The 22,215-nt window shown below is 41.1% G+C and overlaps 1 protein-coding gene across 2 annotated transcripts in view; it reads left to right on the plus strand.

Moving 5' to 3' along the window:
- snrka (SNF related kinase a) overlaps positions 1-22,152 on the plus strand; it is a 41,954-nt gene extending 19,802 nt beyond the window's left edge. For both annotated transcript variants that reach the window (XM_026293761.1, XM_026293762.1), the window contains exons 3-8: positions 2,889-3,030; positions 11,690-11,902; positions 14,729-14,863; positions 17,755-17,956; positions 18,119-18,216; positions 18,405-22,152. In XM_026293761.1, the coding sequence (XP_026149546.1) occupies positions 2,889-3,030; positions 11,690-11,902; positions 14,729-14,863; positions 17,755-17,956; positions 18,119-18,216; positions 18,405-19,578 (1,964 nt within the window). In that variant the 3' untranslated portion in view covers positions 19,579-22,152. The remainder of the gene's footprint in view (positions 1-2,888; positions 3,031-11,689; positions 11,903-14,728; positions 14,864-17,754; positions 17,957-18,118; positions 18,217-18,404) is intronic.
- The last annotated feature ends 63 nt before the right edge of the window (positions 22,153-22,215 follow it).

Here is a 22,215-nt window from a genome sequence, read left to right on the forward strand (position 1 = left end):
TAACTTGGTCATCACTTCCATTGTACTCTTCAGTTGATAAAGTTATATTTGTATACATGTTAAAAGACGTCAGACGTCTTCTGAATCTTTCGTCAGTCAGGTTTGTTATGCTAGTCGTCTCTAATCTTGCCTGCTGTCACTAGCAGAGATGAGGAGCTTGCTTCTTTCGAACATGAAACCTCCATATTTGTTTCGGTTTTGAACGATGACTTACGACCATTTATCAGACTTCACGCAGTCCTTCTGGAGACAAAAAAAAGGCCTTAACCAACACTTTGCACATATGCAATAGCACTCCTCCACACCTCTGGAACTGATTGGTGGAGGTCCCTTCTAAAGTGTACTAATGTGGTGCAGGATAATTAAAGCGTTACACCACTGCAGCAGAATAGTTGCAGTGGACTTACTTGTATACTTTTTTGTTTTGCATCTTTTTTACACCTGTTGGAGGGAACCCAACCTTCAGGGCTAAGCAAAGCTCCCACTGTGAGATGGAGTTCACATTTAATCCTGAAGGACAGTTTTAAAGTAGTCCTTACAGAGCACATTTGTACCTAGCTGTCTAACTAGTACATCAAGACCATGATCCATGACATTTCAAGGGAATTTTATTCTAGGTGACACACACGCGCATGCACATGCCGGGCTGCAGCCTCCCTCGCTGTGAGAACAGAAGCGTTGCCGGATCTTGTGTTTGTCAACACGTAGAGGAGACCTAATTAGTGCGGTGAACGTTGAGCTGCTACACTGACGTCACACTGAGCTAACATTTCTCTACATTCCTGTGGGTTAATATTTCAGCAGGAGAGGAGACATCAGTGCAGGCTGGAGAAGAGCCGTGCCTGTTTTAGCTTGTCCCTAATGCAGATGCAGCAATGTTGATCTCAGTGAACACCTGGAAATATTTGCGTGAAATAAAATGCTTGGTTGTATTCACTAACAGCCGTTATTCAGACATTTCATCTTTAGACAAGAAGCATCACATGCCTCTGTTCCCCCTCTAACACTCCATTTGTTAATCAGTAGCTCAGTGTTAGTAATGCCTCTCACCCTTTCTTTTTGTTAGAACAAATGCCATCTGGAAAACAGGAATTATCCTGCTCCATAGCCTAGGCTTGGCTTGTGAGGACTCTAATAAAGCAAAGTAAATGTGGGCCACTCTCTGTTGCAGCTGCTTCCATATGCACGCTGTGTCCAGTGTTTATATTGTCTTGTTATTTTACTTACCACTGAGTGAACATGGGTAAATGGAATTGGTTTAAAACATGCCTCAGGGACCCTCCAGCTGTGCTTGATGTACTGTAGCAGAGACCGTGACCCTGGTGGCTGTGACAGACAGGGGGAGAGTGCCACTCAGAGCTGGATCAGAGCCAAGGATGGCTCGGTAGACCAGCGGCAGTAATGTGGTCAGACATGTTTGTAGAGCACAGGTGTGCCCCAAGATTAAATTTGAGACTGTTGGAGGGTATTAAAGTCCAAACCAAAACAAATTCTATCTACTTCTGTCAGCTGAGCTTTCCCTCAAAGTATATGAGCTGAAGGGCAGCTTATTTTGTTCCCTTTCTGTGATCACTTGGTTTAATTATACCCAGAACTCCTTAGCCTAAAGCCAAGTCCTGCAATGCTAATACTAACCCAGCAAAGTCATGTCTAAAGATAGACTGTCCAATTCAGAATGCATCACTGTTATGAGGTTGCTACAGTAACTCAAGGCTTCGCTTGGAGCTAAAATCATTTGATAAACAGTGTGAAACGTTTCTGGAACATAGATGTTTTCTGGGTGAGATTTTTTTTTTTTAAAATCTGGCATTTTTTGCCAATATTACTGGCATCTGAACTTAATTAGGAAATCACTTCAAAATTCTAATCATGATAATTACTTCAGAGCTGCCAGTATTTGACTGGAACTTCTGTAATGTCTTATCCTCCAGCCTGAGTGAAATCTCTACATAGACAAGCAGTCTTCAATCTCCTCTGCTGTACAGGAGACTGATGATGAAGGTGTTCATACTCATTCACAAGCATTTGTGTGTGATGATATAGCTACTTTACCAGCCTAGCTCCAGGCTTCTGGCTACTTCTCACCCTGCAGCTGTTAGTTCTGTTACCAGTGTTCACACTACTGGAGTGAGGGTAGTTCATCCATGTGTTTTGGTTGCATGGCCCAGTGCTTTTGCATGCTGACAGCTTGCTTCCTCAGATGCAACCTGCTAGTGCACAATTTTGAATAAGCACACATGTACACAGAGATACACTGTTAACACATACAATGCATGATCATGCTGTACATAACAGCATTCACACTTTGTGCACAGCTAATGTCCACTCTTCCTGTGGACGACAGTTATGAGAGCACAGGATTAAGTTTAAGCACGGGTTAAAATGTCATGGGAGGAAGGAGATGGGGACAGTAACGCTCTGGCATTTACTCCAGATTCTGCAGATTACTGCAGACTCACACTTCCCTCCAGCCATGTTGTTTGCCTGACTCTGAGCACATCCCACTTCCCCTAATTATCTCCATGTTTTCCATCCCTTGAAGTCTTTTCCATTATAGTCAACCATTCTGAAGACATTAACAGACAGAGGTACTGAGGAAAAACATATTTGTACAATGAGACGTCCTTCCCACTCAAGCATCATCTGAAGTGACGTCAATTAATGATGATGGCTGCACAGCTGGATCAGCTTAACTTAGAAGTCTCCCCATCACGGAAAAAGGAGATTATGGCCCACATCAGAATGGGTGTTTGCACCCATCAAACAGTGTTTGACTGTTCCGTGTTCACTTAACTGAACTGTTTGTAATATTGTCATTGGGTTTCATACTGTATTGCGTCATACACCTGCATTTATGTAATGCTTTTTTGTTTCTTCCTCTTGTTCAGATATCTGGAGTCTTGGTGTGATCCTGTTCATGTTGGTGTGTGGCCAACCACCCTTCCAGGAAGCTAATGACAGCGAGACCCTCACCATGATCATGGACTGTAAATACACTGTACCGGCCCACGTCTCCAGTGCCTGCAAAGAGTGAGTAGTCCATCCACAGCATTTACACACTCAGCTGCTTGGTCTATGCTGTTTCTGATGGATGTTAGAAGAAATACCATTAAATCTGACAGAGGTGGTTTCATTTTACAAGATGACGTAAAACAACATCTTGTTGTGCTTCTGGGGTTCCCCGGCATTGGCTGCCAGGGCAGTACTCATTCCTGTTCACCCCTCCATATGGCCAAAGAATGAATTTGGATTTATTTTATGCTTCGTTCATAATTTCAGTGCATTGTTTGTCTGTGAGTATGTTCAATTTCAATAAGTAGAAAACATCTCTAGCAAGGCTGTTCTCCTTTCAAACAGTGTAAGCAAGAATTAGAAGGAAGTCTTAGAGCACATTATCATTACCTTTCTTTCACCAGTGAACACAGCCAGGTCAGGGATGTGGATGCTGCTCCGAGGTTTCTGGGCAGTGGTTTCTGCGGCAACAGGGAAGGCAAAGAGGGATGGGCAGGGACTCAAATGCAGTTGTTGGCATAGAGACAGTACACTTTTAAAAACTGTTTAAAAAAAAAACCAAAATGTAAAACTGAAAATAAGAAAACCGTTGTCCTGACAAAAGGGCTTTTATCAAGTCAGATGGAAAAATAAAAGGTGCTTGATCATGACCCTGTGTGTGCATGTGCCTGTCAAAACAGATGTACATCAACATGAAAACATATCCGCTCAATTTCAGGAAAGGTAAGCCTCAGTTAGGTAGAACTTAATCTCTAACCAACTATTTTCAACACAATTAATTATAGTTTTCTCTTATAAGTTTGGCTTGGTGACATTCATGATGCCCTCCTCTTATGGCTCGCTTCAATGAGCTTTGTTCTTGTAATAGACAATACTGAGATAACTGTATACACTTTCAGACTATAGTTATCACATGCATCTTCATATGGAGGTTAGATTTATGGAGGTTGCAAAGTTATATTGTGTGTAATTGTATACATTACATTGTAGTGTCATCAATGTATAAAACATGCACATTAAAGTAACAAATGACTTCATACACTGCTAAAAGGCAGAAATCTACCAAATACTGAGAATCTGTCAATAATCACAAAATTACATATCCCTGCAGTCCTGTGCAGTGATCTGCATTGTAAACTGGAAGTACTGGAACACAGCAGTAGCCACAGTGATTTATTCCAGACCCTGCAGACTAATTTGTTCTAGTAGCTGGCAGAGGCTAAAACCCTTCAAGCAGTTTGAGCAGCCCAGCTGCAGAGCAGTACAGTCCAACTGCACACAACAACACATGCCCCACATTCAAGATGAGCTAGGCATTAAATTAGCAGTTGCATAATTAAGCAAATGTGTTAGTAGATCACACTCTTAATTTTGTACTAATTAATTCTCTCAACATACACTGGGGGAATGTTTGAAGCTGTATAGATGGAGAGTTATTCCAACAAAGGTCCAAAGATTAAGCAATATTCAGATACAATATTCATGACACTTTTTGTAATTGGCCCAGTTTGTTTCGTGAGGCAGCAAACCCCTTTGCATGCTATCTACTCTGACTATATAGAAATCATGTGCTTGTTTCACTGAATATCTGAATTAAGGCAACAGGTATTGAGTGGTTTTCATCTGCATGAGCAATGACATTAGAGCCACGGTGTTCAACATGTAAACGCTTGTTTTTATTTCTACACAAGTATTTTTAGACACAGGAAATAAATGCTTATCTCCTCTGAGTCGAAGGAGAGATATAACTAGATTGAAGTGCTAAGCTGAAGCAGCTGTGAGCAATCTGATGGGCTTTGGCTTCAGCAGAAGACCTATTTGTTGCATGCTGAGTCGCAGGCTTCTGCATTTACTTTAAACCACTACTACAGTCACATGTGCCTACACACACCTATGACAAAAATTATCCATTTGGCTCAGTGTTTGTTTTTAAATACTACAAGAAATAATACCATTAAGGGCTGCACACGTCACTTCTTTGGCGTGCTCAAGTTAATTTAAATGGAGGAGTGGTGTTTTTTTTTTTTCTGTCTTTCATTCTGAAAAGAGTTTTAGCTGCTTGAGATTCATTTCTATCCTGTAACTTCCTTGTCACCATGTAGTGTGCAGCTAATGGTTGCTTAGCAACTGCAGACGCCAGGGTTCTGAATGCTTTTTTTTTTTTTTTAAGATGCAATGTGTGAAAAGTCCCTTACACTCCTCTCTGTCATCAAGAATGCTGTTAAGCCATGGCTTTGAAAAGTACTGGTTTGCACTTTAGGTTTCTGGGGATCCTTTAAGTCTTAAATTGCGTTCAAAGTGCTCTAATATACTCTTAAAACATCTTGTTGAAACTTCCAGAATTCCTGGTACTGACACATCTCACATAGGCACATTTGTTGTGTGGGTAACACCAAAGGCTTTAACCTTTCCAGAAACAGTTTTAGTCAGTCCAGCATCGTGGACCTATCTGTACTGTCGATCTACCACAGAAGCCCAATTCAGTGCCAGGATAAAAATGCTACAGATGCTTTCAAAAGAATTGTCGGTACCTAACTGCAAGGTAAGGTTGAAACCAGGTGTGTTAGTTCTCTCATTAGAAAAGTGGATATGTATTTAAGTCTTTGTTAGTCTCGAATATGTTGGCCTTTGCTGCTCAATATATTCCACTGAGAAATTCAAATGAAAAGAAATGGCGTTATTTAAATGCTAATAATGTTTAATCAAGAGAGAGGATAGTGTAAACACTGTGACCACTGGAGGAACAAATTGTTTCTGCAATCTTTGCTCTCAGTGTGACTTGTGGCTAATTGGGAGTCTGCTGCCTAATATTTGGGGGGCTGTGAAATGAGCACAAGGTACAGAGACAGAAGACAAATGGAGAATGGGAGTCTTAGAGGGTAACAGAGAGCATGATGAGTTTGGTAGAGTGGGGGGAAAAAAACAACAGGTGGACACTGGGAATTGAGGCTGAAAGAGTGAAAGAAAAACAAAAGTGGAAATGATTTAGAAGGTGAACAAGTCCAACCTGTATTTTTTTTTTTTTTTGCCTCTATCTTCAACAGTTACTACTACTACAGCAACAAAAGCTGATGCAATACTGAAGAAATCTTTCTGTGTCAAAACTACAACAACCTTCCAGCCCCTTCTTGTCCTTTTAGTTACGATGTCAGACTTTCATTTGGGGGGTGATTAAATTGGAACCCAGGGACAAAAAACTCAGTGTTTACTGTACAAAAACATGTTCACTTTTTTCTTGTACACGTCAAAAGTTAACAGACATTCCAATAAATACTAGACATAATAGTTGAACAGAAGAGAAGTCTTTCTCCATGTTAACATTGGGATTTAAAATGGAGGAGTTTTTCCTCAGTCAGTTATACATTGTAGATATTAGGTGTACAGATGTTCACAAAGCAGTGAAAGCTAGGCTTGTATTATAGAGAACCCCTTTTAAAGAAGGAAAGGGAGACAAAAGAGTCTGAGGACTTGTAAGGGATGAGGGGAAAGGGACGGAGAATAGAGAATAATTTCTATGAGGTCCATTTTCCCATTGTAAGCTGTGTGTAATTTTGCATTTTTCTCTCTTTGTTTTCATTCTCTAGCTTGTCTGTGTGTGCGCATGTGTCTCTCTTAGTGCTCTCCATTCCCTGTTGACTTACTAAAATGCATTTACAAGCTTAAGTTAATTAATTATTCACCAGCTTGCTTTTGAGATCCTGCACCCTCCTCCTTCTGAGCTTTCTTTGTGTTTGTCGTCCTTGGTTTTGACTTCAAAAGATTAGATTCAAAGTGATGTTTATTTTACATCTTCATTCCGGTTCCGAATCCTCTTCTCAAATCACAATTCCTTATCACATCATTTCTTTTATTTGGATTTTAGTAGTTTTGTCAGTAGTGTGTACTGTTAAAATCATTCTGTGCATCAAAAGCGATAACTCAATGTTGAAAAAGCTGGCTTTATCGGGTTACCTTAATAATATAATTTCCCATTTTAATAGTGATGTATGGATCTGAAAATCATGATTGACAAACCTAAATCATGAACATTTTTTTTGTGCTGTCTGGTTGAAAGTCTTTCATCACATATTGTTACAGCCTTGTGACTTTTTCCTTTGCTACTATTGCTCTTCACTGAGGAGCTGTGCTGCAGCTGGAGAAGCTGTGGAAGCTCAAGTAAAACAACCCAGACAAAATATTAACTCTGCTTTATTCTTCAGGGAATGTCAATTAGATAAACCACAGATGTTTTGCATTTATAATGCATTTAATTTATTCCGTGAATTCAGAAAGCCCACTCGCCATTGTGTTTGACAGCATAATGCATTTGTACACATCATTGGTCTTTTCTCTTTACAGATACCAGAGATGGAGGCAAAAGAGAATAAACAATGTGAATGAAAGTTTTGATAGGGGAGACATTTGCTTTGGAGCAATGAAATCTGGGTGTTGTACTAACTTGGAAGTGGATCCAAATGGACCCAGCTATTATAACCCATCCTTACTCACCGTCATTCCCATCAAGTTGTGGAAACAAATATACTGTAGCCCGTTTTTCCTACAGCATGACATGGACGGTAATCGTGTTGGCCGAACAGAACAGCATGTTCCTTCATTTCCTCCCATTGCTGCACACACACTTACACACCTACGCAGTTGGAATCTGGAGGGGTACTGAAAATATCAGTGCTTATTTTGGTCCTGATTTTTTTTTTTTTTTTTTTTTTTTCTCACATGGTCCCTTTCACACACTAACACTTCTTTAGCTGGTGGGCTGGTGGGAATGCAGACACATCTTCTAAGAATGTGTGGACTAGTGTGAGTGTATAATCTTTAGTGGGTGAACAAATTAGAGCAGACAGCCTTCTGTGACTTCAAGGACTATACACAGGGCTGGACAGTAAAATCATCTGTAATTATTGTGGAAAAAAAACATTGATTTTTGATAAATGTATTGTTCTGCAGTTGGTCTGTTGATTTGGAAATGGTTCTGAACTTTTAAAGCTGTGTGGTATCTGCTACAGGTCTACAAATGTAGTCCATGTTAGCTGTGTCACATTACTGACTGAAAAATAAATGATTCTCGGAAACACAAGAGACCTTGTGATTCATCCCGCATTTAGTTCAAAACTGAATATACCCCTTGATATTTAAATGTATACCCTGTGGAGGTTTCTTGTAATATTCACATCCTGAATGTGCATGCTTTATTATTAATAGTATTAAATGTATATATTAGTAATTACTGAATTTTTATTCCAACCCCAGAGCCACATCCTTTGTGCTTGTGCTGGTACACTGGTGGCCTAAGTGGTGCTTGAGAGGTATAGTGTGTTGTTATCTGTACATTAGAGTCAACACTCTATATAGTTTTACATGAGTCATGCAGTTTTGAGAAGGAACAATACTGTATGAAAACACATGCATCTTTTGTTTTCCATGTAAGCCCACAAATTGGCAGCACAGATACAGTATCACACACCTTCCCAGCTTAATTGTGTTTATTGGTCTTTTCTGGCTGCCGTACATGGTACATTTTGTCTGTGCAGCACTATGGTAGACACTATTGTGGGTGTGTTTTGCACTTTATGGGGGTGTTAATTGCTCCCCCTTTATAAGTGCAATACAAATGATTCTACAGCTTTTCATCTTCTTTTGTCCCAAAACTGTTTAAAGTATTAAGTGCTTTCTAAAGTGTGTGTGTGGTTTATAGGGCCATTCATTTTCATGTAATTAAAAACTGAATCTAACCATAGGCAAACATTACACTCTGCTGTAGACACCCATTTTTCTCCTGATCTTTTCCTGTACTAAGATCAGTTAAAGTAATCCCAGCAGCACAGAGCTGTAGTACGTGGTACTGCAGCACCAGTGACCGATCACCTTAGTGTTAATGTCTTGTTGCAGCTGGTACTGTTTGATAAAAATCCATATACTGTAAACTAAAGTCAAATTGCAAAATGTGTTTTGAATACACTTCAGAGAACTTTGGCGGTTTGTGTTATATGTGAAGCCGTGGCCACAGAAAAATTCGTTGGTTTTAGTCTTTTCATGGGAATAGTTTTTAATAGTAATAGCAGTGAGATGTCATTGTTAAAGCCTTTTTGAAGAAATAAATGGTAGGAAGTGGTATTTGAAGGCCAGAACTTGAAATAACAATTGATTCTGGTATTGATCAGGAGCACCATCTCAGCACTGAACCCCCCCCCCCTTCTCATCCCAAAGAGCTGAATTTGAGTGATTTGCCATTTGTTGATGGATGGCTTAGCAGTACTGTGTTTGCTGTCAGTGTGCAGATAGTCAGGCCTTCCCTGCTGACCCTCCCCTCTGGTTCCTGGTTGAAGTCCTCGAGGGAGCGTGGCTAGCTCTGACTAATCCCCAGTGTGAGTGACAGACAGCGGAGTGCTGCTCTGCCCAGCCTGTTAGTCTGTAGCCTCCATCCCATACCCTGGTCACACTTCACCACAAATACACTTGGGGATTTGACTGAGATGGAAAAAAATAATTCAGTGGAAACAACACAATGACTTAATGACTGCACAGTTGTCTCAGATTGAGTCTGTATGTGTGAATATGTGGGTGTATGCATTTGTGCAGATGTCATAATAAGTCCTTTGCCAGTAAAGTAAAGTTTCCAAGATTTCTATTTTCTATATCTTTTTGTGTTTGAATCCTATAGAGCAGTGGCGAGAGCACCTATTATGTAAGGCCAGATTATTAGTTTTGCAGATTTTAATTCTCATTAACATAATTTAGATTTAAAGTACGATACCTCCACTGTTTTCATACTACTACTACGTCTGGATGCATAATGCTTTTGACCCTGTATTAATTTTTACTTTACTCACTAGATTCCATATCCCACCTAATCCTATTGAACTGCAATCTCAGTAGTATAATTTGTGTGGACTGTAAGCTGCCAGTTGACCAGCTGTAGTTTTATACCCTCGTCTGTCAAAGCAAATGTGTATCGCAGTGTGTCATTGTACGTTATATACTGTATCATAGTGCATATTCAGCTTCTCAGTCTCCTTCTACTCGTCATAGCATGTGACATACACATTTAAACCGTACTTTAACAGCAAGCCCTGGTTCAGCAGACGTCTGAAATGTTGGCTACACCAAGGAAAGAAAGGGTCCACCCAGGGAGAATGGTGGCATATTTACTGTTGTCTTCCAGGAGGCTTTAATATGTTGTGATATTGCAGTCTTTTAATTCAAGCAGGGTTTTTGTTAAGTCAAGTGATGTGAATGAGCACAGCGTCAGAAGAGTAAATTTTAATGCACTTAGACTACATAGGTTAAGTCCAGCAGTTGATCTTTTCTTCCATCTCTATTAGTAGATGATGATTAGTTAATATAATTTAAATAATCCAGTCACTTTCCTCTTTTTGGCAAACAGACAAGCAACTTTCAGCAACTGTCATTGCTGTCTCACACTTAAAGATATACATGGAAATCAGAGCTGAAATAGTAAAGAGATATGATTAGATTTAGATTGCTGATGATAAAATACGTCAGAATCTATGTACTATAAGGTGACAGCCAGCGACCATTATTTCCACAACATATTAAAAAAAAACATACTCTCACAAATTCTCCCTATAGACAGCGAGATTTTCTAGTCTTCGTGATTTTGTCAAATCCTTTTTGTGCATGTGTTCTAGCAAGAGCAGTACAAACCCTGTGACCAGAATCTTTCGGAGTTAAAGCACCATTTCTGCTGTACCATTTAGAGATACTTTTTTGCGGTGGCCATATCTTCCTACGAATGTCCGATCCTGTCAAATCTCAGAAGCTAAGTAGGGCCGGGCCTGATTAGTACTTGGATGTGAGACTGTCTTGGAAAACTAGGGACTCAGCCACTGAGGTTGCACAAGCCAGTGTGGTCTTGGTGTCTGTCCCAAGCCCAAGTAAGAGGAGTTGGGTTGCTGAGAGGGTTTTGTCAGCAAGGCACAAATCAATCATGGAGATCGATTGATCCACTGTGGCGGACCCTAATGGGAGCAGCTGAGAAGAAAAACAATATATAAATAAAAATTTGAGTTACTTTTAGCATTATAGTCCAAAACAAATTTAAAGATTCGTCATCACAATTGTAGAGTGAGTGGCTTTAATGTACGGCCTGTAGACTTTATTTAATTACAGTTCTATATGCTGTTTTATTCTCAGGCCAGAGGTGCGCTTTTCTAATAAAAGATAGAACTGTCTTAACAGCAGCAGCAGTCAATCCACCTTTAAAACAAAACTGAAAGGAACAATCCAACACATGTAGTGCAATAGTCTTAACACATAAAGCCCAGCGGGTCGGCAAGTCACAAGTCAGTTGTTCTTACAACATGGCAGGACCATGTTCTTTTACCTCAGGCTCAAGGGACAGGTGTTGGAGCAGTGGTAGGCCTTCTGGCACCTGTGGGAGAGTCAGTACTTTAACTTCTCTGTAAGTCAGTCATCTAACCAGTCCTCTCTCTAAACATAACATCCAAGTATGGCTCCTTTACATTTGAAAGTAGGGCAAATACTCATTACCCATGTTGTCAAAAATAATCCTGCACCGATTGAGACCACATTCCTCGTCCATATGCCAATAAAACTGAAATTGGCTGATATTTGTAGAGGATTTCTGTCAAGCTATTAAAGTATGGACTCTTTCTCTTTTCTCATTCCTGTTTCTTCTTTTTTATTATTTTTGCTCCAGTCTGATAGATCGTATGCTTCAGAGAGACCCCAAGCAGCGAGCTTCCCTAGAGGAAATTGAGAGCCATCCCTGGCTGCAGGGGGTCGACCCGTCTCCAGCCACCAAATACAACACTCCCCTGGTCTCCCACAAAAACCTGTCTGAGGAGGAGCACAACAGTATCATCCAGCGCATGGTGCTGGGAGACATCGCTGACCGTGAGACCATAATCGAGTAAGTTGTACAGACTTCAGTATAAAGTGGAAAACATGCTGACTTTCTTGTAACACAGAACATAACGTTAGCACGCTGCCATTAAGGTTGTCTCAAAATTTGGACAAGGGGAAATTAAGTTGAGTTTTCACACAAATATTAGTTAGGGAAAGCTAGGCTCATAGCCTGCAGCAGTTCCTCTGACTGCAGTGACACTTTCATTTTGTGGTTTCATAAATTGCGAGTCAGCCTCTTTCTATCCCTCTGCACCGTGCTCATTCTGCCACATAACACAGAGTAACGCCAGCAGCATACTGACTTAAAGATACTTCTGCTATCTACCCCTGCAGTTAGAAGAGATAATGTGGTGCACTGCTAGACTCTGTGTCGGACAACATTAAAGAATAAAAAAAAAAAAAGAATAAATGTATAAAAATAGAACAGATGTTGATTTCAGAGCCACGACTTCAGGTTCACGCTGTCAGGGCTTCAGAGTTCACCTTTAAACACACACATGCATGACAATCTCTATTTGCACCTCTGCCTTTGTCTTTTCTCGGTGGCTTTCCACCCTACAAATTAAGCATCATATTACTGTGCACACAATAATAGGGTGTGTGTGTGGTTGTACTTACATGCTGACCTGTGAGCTTGTGCGAGTGCCATATGCATCGACACCCTCATTCATCGTGTATAAGCTCAGGAGATAATAGAGTGATAAACCGTATGCCTGTAGCTCAGTTTTACAAGCCAGTTTAGACTTGATGGATCTGTTGTGTCAAAGTGTGTGTGACATTGTGTTACTACAGTTGCATTTGACCTTCCATTCTTTACTTTCCTCTCTGAATACAGTAGCTCTTTCACAAGCTAAAGAAACCTTATCCTGTTATCACACTTTGCATACACACAGAGCTGGATCAGCCAAGTCTCCAAGGTTTTCTTTCACAGCAGTTTTGGTTGGCTATTGTACCTCAATACACACTGTCCCTGCTTTGCCAGCCATTAAGTGCACTCCCTCTACTTAAAAAAAAAAAAAAAAAAAAAAAAAAGCTGTGCCACTTTTATTCGTAGACATTTTTGGAGTTTAGCTGCAGTTTTCTGCCGCTGTTATATTCTAAAGAATTAGCTGATGTGCTTTATTCACAGCTTTCAATCAACTCAGAGTGATTCTTTTATTCCCAACCATATACACATAAGTTTGACTCCTAATTTGATTCTTTTTCTTAGCGTCTTATTCATTTTACACCTGTGTAACAATTTGATACTTTTAACTGTTCAACCTTAGATTTAGTGATCCAGTCACCACCCGTGAACTGTGAACCAGTTGAGAACTGTCATTGATATCCCATTAAAGTAATTAGATTGGATTATTAATTAGTCAGCAGCAAAAACATTTCATTGCAATTACTCAGCCGCCAGCCCTATTAAAGGTGCCTTGAAGCACTTCTACATCCCATCATCTACCACATGGACCAGCAAACAACACACATTAGAATAAGATAACTTTGGAATTACCAGGTTGCACCTCTCCTCTACCTCCTACCCCACACTGCAACCAAAGCCCTGACCAGTGTGCCCACTGAACACCGACCAAACTGACATCAACCCTCCACAGTACAAACATACTGTGTGTATACAGCTGTGGCTACAGTCCTGTGGATTTGATTATCTTCATTAATATGCAAAGTTGCAAAGTATAATTGTACTGATAACACAGGGAGTCTGAGAAATGTAGCTGTAGTTGGAACTTACATCTGGGCCACAGGGCTGAGCAGATGTACTCTGATATAGTAATGTATTGGTATAAGATACCTCAAAATCACCGTAGGTCTTTAGCATAACGTTAAGATTGTTGGTATTACACTATTACAGACCCATATGTAATACTGTTGCCTATAAATATTTGTATTGTTGCCGGCTCGTGAGTGTAATAGGTCTTCCAGAGATTTAGCCCCTCACAGACAGGGACCCCTGTTATGTTGACATGTGGCAGTTTAGCATGTCTGTCAGTCTGAATAAGCACCCTCCTTACTTTTAAATGTTAAGTCATAAAGGCGGTCTCACTGTGTGGGATCTAGACCATTTTAATTTCATCACAGCACAAGTCTGAGCAGAATGCTGTCAGATTAATGGGGGGTTTGTAGAGAGAGAGAGAGAGATATCAAATGTATGTCCGTATGTCCTCTAATAAATTTCCCACTTCCAACAACCATCCTTTATGTACAAATCCGTTCATAAACTACAAAACACTGTGACAGAGCATGTTTTAAAGCATGGAAGAGAACAATCTTCTCATTAGTGGATCGGCCTACAGAAATTATTTCCCCATGTGTTACAACTGGGACAAAAGTAAAACAGCCATCAACAGAACCACAGTAATAACCAAAGGATTTCTGCCCTCATCCTCTAGCTCTCAGTTTGATCAACTACATGGTGAGGTTCCAAATGATCTTAGACATACATTTTCTCATGAAGGATAAATGCATTTCATGAAGATGTGTAGCTTGCTGTTATTATATGAACATTTGTGTTTTTGAAGTAATTCACTTTTGTTGCATTGCATGTTGTACAGTGTTTTTGAGAGATGTAGAGCTGCAACAGCTTGTTAAGCAGTTAGTTGAGCAACAGAATATTTATCTGCAACTATTCTGATCTTTTCTTTTCCATATAATAGAAAATTTAATAAAAAATATTTTGTTGTAGATGCCAAAATAAGCAAATTCAAAATCATAAATCTTAATTACTGTGACATTACACAGTGTTGGGAAAACACTTTATTTCATTTTCATTTTTTATTTTATTTTCACTTTTGTTTTATATTGTTTTCATGTGATTGCACTCAATCAGAGCCCTGGAGACCAACAAATACAACCACATCACAGCCACATACTACCTGCTGGCAGAGAGGATCCTGAGAGAGAAGCAGGAGAAAGAGGTCCAGACCCGTTCATCCAGCCCCAGCAACATCAAGGCACACTTCAGGTAAAGATGCAGTGACCCAACAAGTATGAGAACATTACCATTACAGCTTACATTTAAACTAAGAGTAACCTTTTCCCATGCAAGCAAATTAGTGAAGAGTGGGAGGGAAAAAATACCACTGCTTATCATCATAATGACTATCTGAGTCACAGTATGAGCTGAGAAGACGATCATTGACCTATTTCGCTCCACTGCAGGCTCTCTGTGTTATTTAAGACTAGGTTAGAGCTCCAAAGGTTTTATTTACATTTCTGGGTTCACTGAGCCGCCACCCGCTGGGCTGAGGGAGGATGGGTAAAGAGGAAATGGGAGAGAACGTAGTTTGAACTAATAAAAGATTTTTCAGAGTTTAAAATCTTAGTGTTAGTGTCTTACATTTTCCATTATTCTGACTGACTGTAATGTTTTGCATTCTTCCCATTCTCCTGGTCAGGAAGTGATGAATGTTTGATACCAGCCAGTGATCAGAAGGCTTAAAACTAAGGAAATATGTCTGAGTTTATCTTCACCTGTATTTCCTCTTGGCTTCCTTGCCAACATTGTTCTTAAAAGGAAGAGAGGATCGGGATGGTGGTGGGTAGTTATAAAAGGAAAAGGAACAGAGGGGAGGAACAAATAAGGAAGAATGTAGTGAAGAGGGTTTGGCAGGACACATTCCTCTTTCTGCTCCACAGAGGATTATATTTCTCAGATCATCCATGTGTTGGAGAAATTCAGATTGAAGTCAGTTAATCCGCCGTCAAGCATGCACCATGTCATGCATCACTTTTGACTTAAATTGCTCAGTAACTTTAACACTTGTTTCTTGGTTCTTTTTTAATGACTTTTATACCTGAAGAGCAGTAGGCTTTGAAGGTCACAAGGTTTCAGCAGTCACATCGCTCATCTTATAGAATTATATTATTTTGATACAATAATGCGCTTTAAACATGAATATAAACTCACTGTAACACAGTGCGCTGCGTAATTTGATGTTTAAATGATGTTTCCGGGCACAATCCGTGTGGGACTAGAAGGTAATAATAAAGAGACTAAAATGGCCTGAACGAATCTCTTTAGCTCACGAGTCCCTTGTGCTTATGATAGGCAATAATTAAAGCTTCAGTGGCATGAGTTTAGAATCCATCACTGATGCAGCATCTTAGAGAAGCAGCAGTAGTTTTTTAAGTTTTTTTTTTTTTTTTTGCATAGAAGACCTGTTTGTACTGTATGGGCCTAGATGGAGTATCCAAAAGAATACACTGGCTTGAGTGGGGGGTAAAGATTTGTGTATATTTGGTATATATGTATATTTGGTGTATAGATTTTGGGTGGGAAAGACGAGATAAAACAATTTCAGTGCAGTATGGAGAGTTTGAGAGGCCACAGCTGAGTAAGGCCCTGCTTCATCTCAAATACAAGACATAAGAGGAAACATGAGTCACCACATTTTCCAGAGCTACAGACCGACTGTATGTACATAGCAACAGTGACCTGCACTAACACAGTGCCTAAAGGCCTGTATGGTAGGTTACCCACATCATTCTGCGAAATGAGCATCAGGGCCTTAACTGTTACAGAGCTGTGGTCCAGTGGATCCTGTGCTGTGATCCCTGTGCAGAGAGAACAGTGTTTAAAGGAGACGTCACCTTGCCCTCTGAGAAATTGTTTTAGACATGAGTTAGGGTTTTACAAGATATGACATTTAATTCACATTACTCAAATAACAAAATAGTTAATAGGTTAACTTATAGTGTACTAGTGCACTAGATGCGCTATCCATGCAGATGTGAACTGAAGTCAGGGAGGTTGCATCAACTTGTGTGTTGAGCCAAGTGCGATGCCTCATGTGGGATTTATTGTTTGTGTTGTCAGGGGATCGCTCAGCCTCACTGTGTGTTTCAGCTTTTCCCTGTCAACACAAACCTTCCAGGACTGAGTTCCTGTTTGCTGTTGCTTCATTCAAGGGACCTTCCTACTGACTTTCTATGTGAGATACAGATCCATATTGTTATTTAATCATTACCAGGCCTGTAGGGGTACAGTTTTTACACTATAGAAATATTCCATAAGATACCATAATATGTTTCAATACATAACACATTGTCAGTACCTTGCAGTACTGAACATACAGTGGTTATTTTTTAATTCTTGGTTAACAAGACCATCATGAATCCCAAAAATCCAGCATGAGCCAATTTAAAGTGTAAGTAAACAAGGCTCAGAAACTGACAATATTTGGTGTCAGTTTTTAGAGCCAGAACAGACAAATTTAGATGTTAAATGCACTGGTAACCATGGTAACTCTGTGCACCATAACAGCAAGCCTATCAGCTGCATCTGTAGGAAAGTCAGCACAGAAGTGGTTACAGGTATCTTGATGTTAAAGGGATCTGTGCAGCTCTGCTGGAGCTTTGTCACAGTGATGTCCTCAGTTATTTCAGCCTGAAAACAGGATGTCTGCATTACAACTGGAGATACCGAGTTTCAAAGCAGTAGGTATTTAAGAGGTAGAGAGAATCTAATGTAAGATATTATTGAGTTGCATTATGGGAAATGCAGTGTTTTGACTCATTGGGGGCAGTGTGGCCTTTGTTCAGCAGCTCTGTTAGTTAACACTAAATAAAGCACAGCATGGCTCTGAGCTGTAATCAGAGAAACGTCTGTTGAGTTGGTGGAGTGTAGTGTTTACTCCCGCCCCACTTTTCTCTGCTCCCTAACTTTCTATATTTGTCTGAATAATCTACTAAATATAACTTACGGAAAGTCTTTATAATCTGATATTTTTGTAAGACACATGAGGAGGAAATAAATTCATAAATCTTTTGTATTTAAGGCAGTGACGTGTTAAAATAAAGGGCTGAAAAATCAAATTCAGATTTCAGTTTCCTGTGCCTTGTGTGTGCCTACAGGCAGTCCTGGCCCACCAGAATGGACATGCACCAGGACATAGAGGACAGCTTGGCAGCATCCTCCATCTCCCACGCTGGAGGCCCCCAGTCCCCAGCTCGCAGCACTGAGAACCTACTCAATGGACATCGCTCCAAGGGAATGATGGAGCTGGGCCGACGAGAGGAAACAACGGTGACAGACTCTCCAGGGCCGCCAGCACAGGTACTGTCTTTATCACCCATTATTCCACTGGGGAAGAAGATTTTTTTCGCTTGCGGTGTTGCCTACATGATTAAAGCTGAGCATCTGCTGTTGAATGCAACGCACATCCTGTTTTCACTTCTTTAATGTATTTGGTTGTTCTTCATGAAAATGTCATTCCAGGGAGCCTGTGCTACCACCTCTGGACCTGGATCTGGGACCATCAGGGCTCCTACTCCCTCAACATCAGCAGCAGCCAAACAGCGGACTTGTCTGTTCAGGTCTGATCAGTTTGAACTAGTTTGTTTGATATCATAATAGGTTCTCTTGTTGTGTACTACCTGATAAAGTGAGGAGTTGTGTTAGCTGTAGATACAAGGTTTGGAATCACGCCAGTTACTTGAAGGTCTCCACAGTCTTGGAAAACTTGGTTGAAATTGAGCATGTGTGCTGTCTGGTTGTCTCTCAGGGTGGAGGAGGATGAGGAGGAGGAGGAAGAGCAGGATCCATCTCCCCTCCCAACCCAGGTGATCCTGCGCCGCAAGCCCCCCTCCATCACCAACAGGCTCACCTCCAGGAAGAGCGCCCCGGTGCTCAACCAAATCTTTGAGGAGGAGGGCGAGTCTGATGATGACTTCGACATGGACGAGGGTCTGCCGCCCAAGCTCAGCCGCCTCAAGATGAACATGGCTGGGAATGCCACCAGCCTGAGCTCCGGGGCTGGCTCCTCCTCGTCCCCAGGGTCCACGCAAAAGCGCTACCCCCGGCGTAAGAGCCAGGGGAGGGGGTCATCATGTTCCAGCTCTGAGACGAGTGACGACGACTCTGAGAGCCACCGGAGACGACTGGATAAAGATTCAGGCTTTGGTTACGGCTGGAACAGAAGGGACAGCAGCGAGGGGCCACCTGGCAGCTCAGGAGGCAATGGGGGAGGCAGCAGTTCAGGACAGGGGAAGCCTCCTGGAGAGGGAGGGGGCACCTCTGGTCCAGATCGGGGGAGTCCTCCTGGAGGGGGTGGGAATGGAAGTGGAGGACAAGGCGGTGATGAGGGGGGGCATGGGGGAGGAGGAGGGGGTAATAAAGGACAAGACAGCCCCTCCAGCTGTTGCAACAACAGTAAGACTACCAACCCTTCCCTCAGCTCTCTGTCCCGATCCTCCCGCACAGCGAGCCGCAGCACAGAGCTGGTGGAGAGCCTGAAGCTGATGAGCCTGTGCCTCAGCTCCCAGCTGCAGCACCACCGTGGGGGGCGGGTAGGGCGAGGGGGAGGATGTGGAGGTGGAGGGGGGAAGTTCATCATAGACCCTCGCAGCCTCTCAGGAGGCAGCGTGAAAACCCAGGAGAAATCAGCATGGAAGATGTGCATCGGCTCCACCAGTAGCCTGGACACCATCACACTCCCAACCACTACGGCCACTGCCCTGCCTCGCACCCACGCCGCCCAGCATCACCACCGCAAAACGGCGCTGCACGCAGGGCTGGACACCAGAGACGCTCACAGCAACCTGAGCGCGTTGAAAAGCGGCGTGCTTCAACTACCTCTGTGTGAGAAGACCATCTCTGTCAACATCCAGCGGGGCGGAGGCTCCAGGGATGGACTGCTCTGTACCTCAGCTCCAGCCAGCTGCTGCCAGGTTATTTGAAGCTGTCTGCCAGTCTGTGGACCACCCTGCCACACCCCACACACACAGCTGAAAACCAGTCTGTGCCACCTCTCCACCTTTTCTAATCCTCTCATCGCATCTTTAATTGAACATGTTGCTCCACCTAATGCATCCAGCTGCAGCAGATAGCATAGCTGTCTCTGCTCTGGCCTCTCTGCTCTGCTCCACATCTCCTCCCCCACTTCTGTGTTATGCTTTCTGTTCCTCTGTCTGAGGTGCACGTTTTCCTTGTTTTATGTCTCACAGCTGCTTTTTCAGATTAGCTGAACTAATTTTTTTTCTACCTTTTTAATATGAGTATGCTGGTTTTAGAACACATTCAACTGTGGGGGCCTTGACAGTAACTACTTAGAAGATGGGAAACTGTGGTAAAAGTTCACCACTTTCCTAGAATTATGGAGTATTAGGGCCACTGAGAAGGAACAATACTTTGTTGTAACATTACAAAAAGATCTTATTTAAAAAAAAAAGAAGGAAATCTTCTAAAAAGTTCTAATAAAGTTGTAGTTTTACCCAAAAAGAAATGTAATATTGCACATTTTTTGAAAGCAAGGTCTTAAATATTTGAGGTCTTAATTTAACAAAAATATTATTAGATCAAATTATCATTTTTCAAATTATTTGTAAAATTGAAAAAATAAGCCATATTTTGGAAAAAAAAAATCAACCCATTTCTCTTGAGAATAAAGATTTGTTTCTCAAAATATTTTTTCAAAAAACTCGAAATATGACCTTTTATTAAACAACTTACAAGAAATATCACTTTCTCCTAATTAACCTGATTTTAAAATTAGCATTTTTTTCTCCAAGAATTGGCTTTTCTTTTGGAATCTAAATTCTTTGTCAGATTTTATTGTTGTGATATTGACTCATTAATCATTCACTAATTAATTAACTCTCACATTTACTCCTCACAGTGGTCCTAAAAACTAGTGAGCAGCACCTTGCATTAAAAAGAACAAGCACTCAAAAAGAGCTGCACTGTAGCAGGCAGCTGAGAGGAGGAAAGCATTGATCTGAACATCCTTCCCTCCTTCCTTCACCTCTAACCTTTGTCTCCCTCAGTGTTTAGCTGGCAGCAATTTCACTGATCAGACAACAACTGCATTCAGGTATCTGTGACCACATCTGCCCATGAGGGGAAGAGGAAAGGTTTTAATTTGAATGACCTCTGACTCTGAGTCTGGACTCCACATTGCACTCAGACAATCTGATTTGTTGTTTTTGTTTTTATTTTTTTTTTTAAATATTTCTTACTGGATTGAATTCCGTTCCATCCGGTCACGTTACTTTGTCACAACCCTTTAAATCGGGACAAGTGTCTCTTTACAGAGACAACACATTTTAGTGTTTGAACGAGAAAGCACGAGCAAACCTGGGGGTTTGTCAGTGTGTGTGTGTGTGTGCACTCCTCTGTGGCAGCAAACGGCTGATTTTATTGATACTGTAGCAACAACGCTCATCACCAACAAGTTTGGAAATGTTACTGCTGAACGTATATTTAAATATGAGGTATTATTTTTTTATTCCTGACATTGTGTTGCTGTAGTTGCTGATAGAAAACTGTGTCTAACTGTGGAAACCTGAACACAATACCAGTATCCAAGTAGTTTGTTCTGATTTGACCTCTGCTGGCTTCTTTTAGTCTCACCTGCACTCACCTGCAGTGTGTACTGAATATGTATATACAGTAAGTTGGAAAGTAAAGTTTATTTTTAAAACGTGTACATGTTTTTGAGTGATCTGCTGTTTTAAAATGTTGGCAGGGGTCTGTATGAGCAGAGGTCAGAATAAGCGTGCGTGTGTGTGTGTGTGTGTGTGTGTGTGTGCGCCAGGTGAGTGGGTAGGAGCTCACCTGGCACGGGAGGAAAAGCTGACCAGATATGAACAAATGAAAGAGAAGAAAAGGGAATTGAGGAAATTGTTAAAGGGCATTGGCAATAAGCTATAATGTGTGTTGCAGCTATCTGTACAGAAACATTTGTCATTAGTTTTTTTTTTTTTTTTTTAAATTCCAAACTTGTGCAGCCTTACAGTGGCCACATTGGACTGAAAAGAAAAGAAGCAGAGCTGTTTTCAATATTTTCTCTCTTTGGTTCTTGTCTGTGTTTTCTTTTTGAAAACCAAATGTATATAGAGTTGTAAATATGGTGCTCTGTCTCTATCTAGAACAGCAGAGTGAACCTTTAGGTGCATAGCTGTACAGTAATCTAGCCTTATGATAATTAGTAATACTGTATGGGTGTCACCGTGTGAGGAAAAATGACAATTTCTACTCGTACTGTCAGGTCTCTTTGACTGTTGTCTTACTCAGCTGTATCCAGGTGAATGATGTGCATGTGCTTAAATGTTAGACATTCAGTGACACTGAGAGGAGAGAGAATCTGCCACAGAAACGTTACTGGACCAAAAAGCAACAGAAGGAAAGAAAAAGAAGAAGAGTTGGAACCGACAGGAATATTCAGTGTATTATTCTGTAGTTGATACCTGTTGTCAGACATTACATATAGCTATGGTAATATCCAAAAATAAAATGTGGAGTACTGTCTTATACATGGGGTCTCCTGCGTCTTTCTTGACTAATGTTCTCATTAGTGTGAGATCACCAGAAAATAT

This window comes from Mastacembelus armatus, chromosome 16 (genome assembly GCF_900324485.2).
Source record: "Mastacembelus armatus chromosome 16, fMasArm1.2, whole genome shotgun sequence".
In the NCBI taxonomy this organism is placed as follows: domain Eukaryota; kingdom Metazoa; phylum Chordata; class Actinopteri; order Synbranchiformes; family Mastacembelidae; genus Mastacembelus; species Mastacembelus armatus.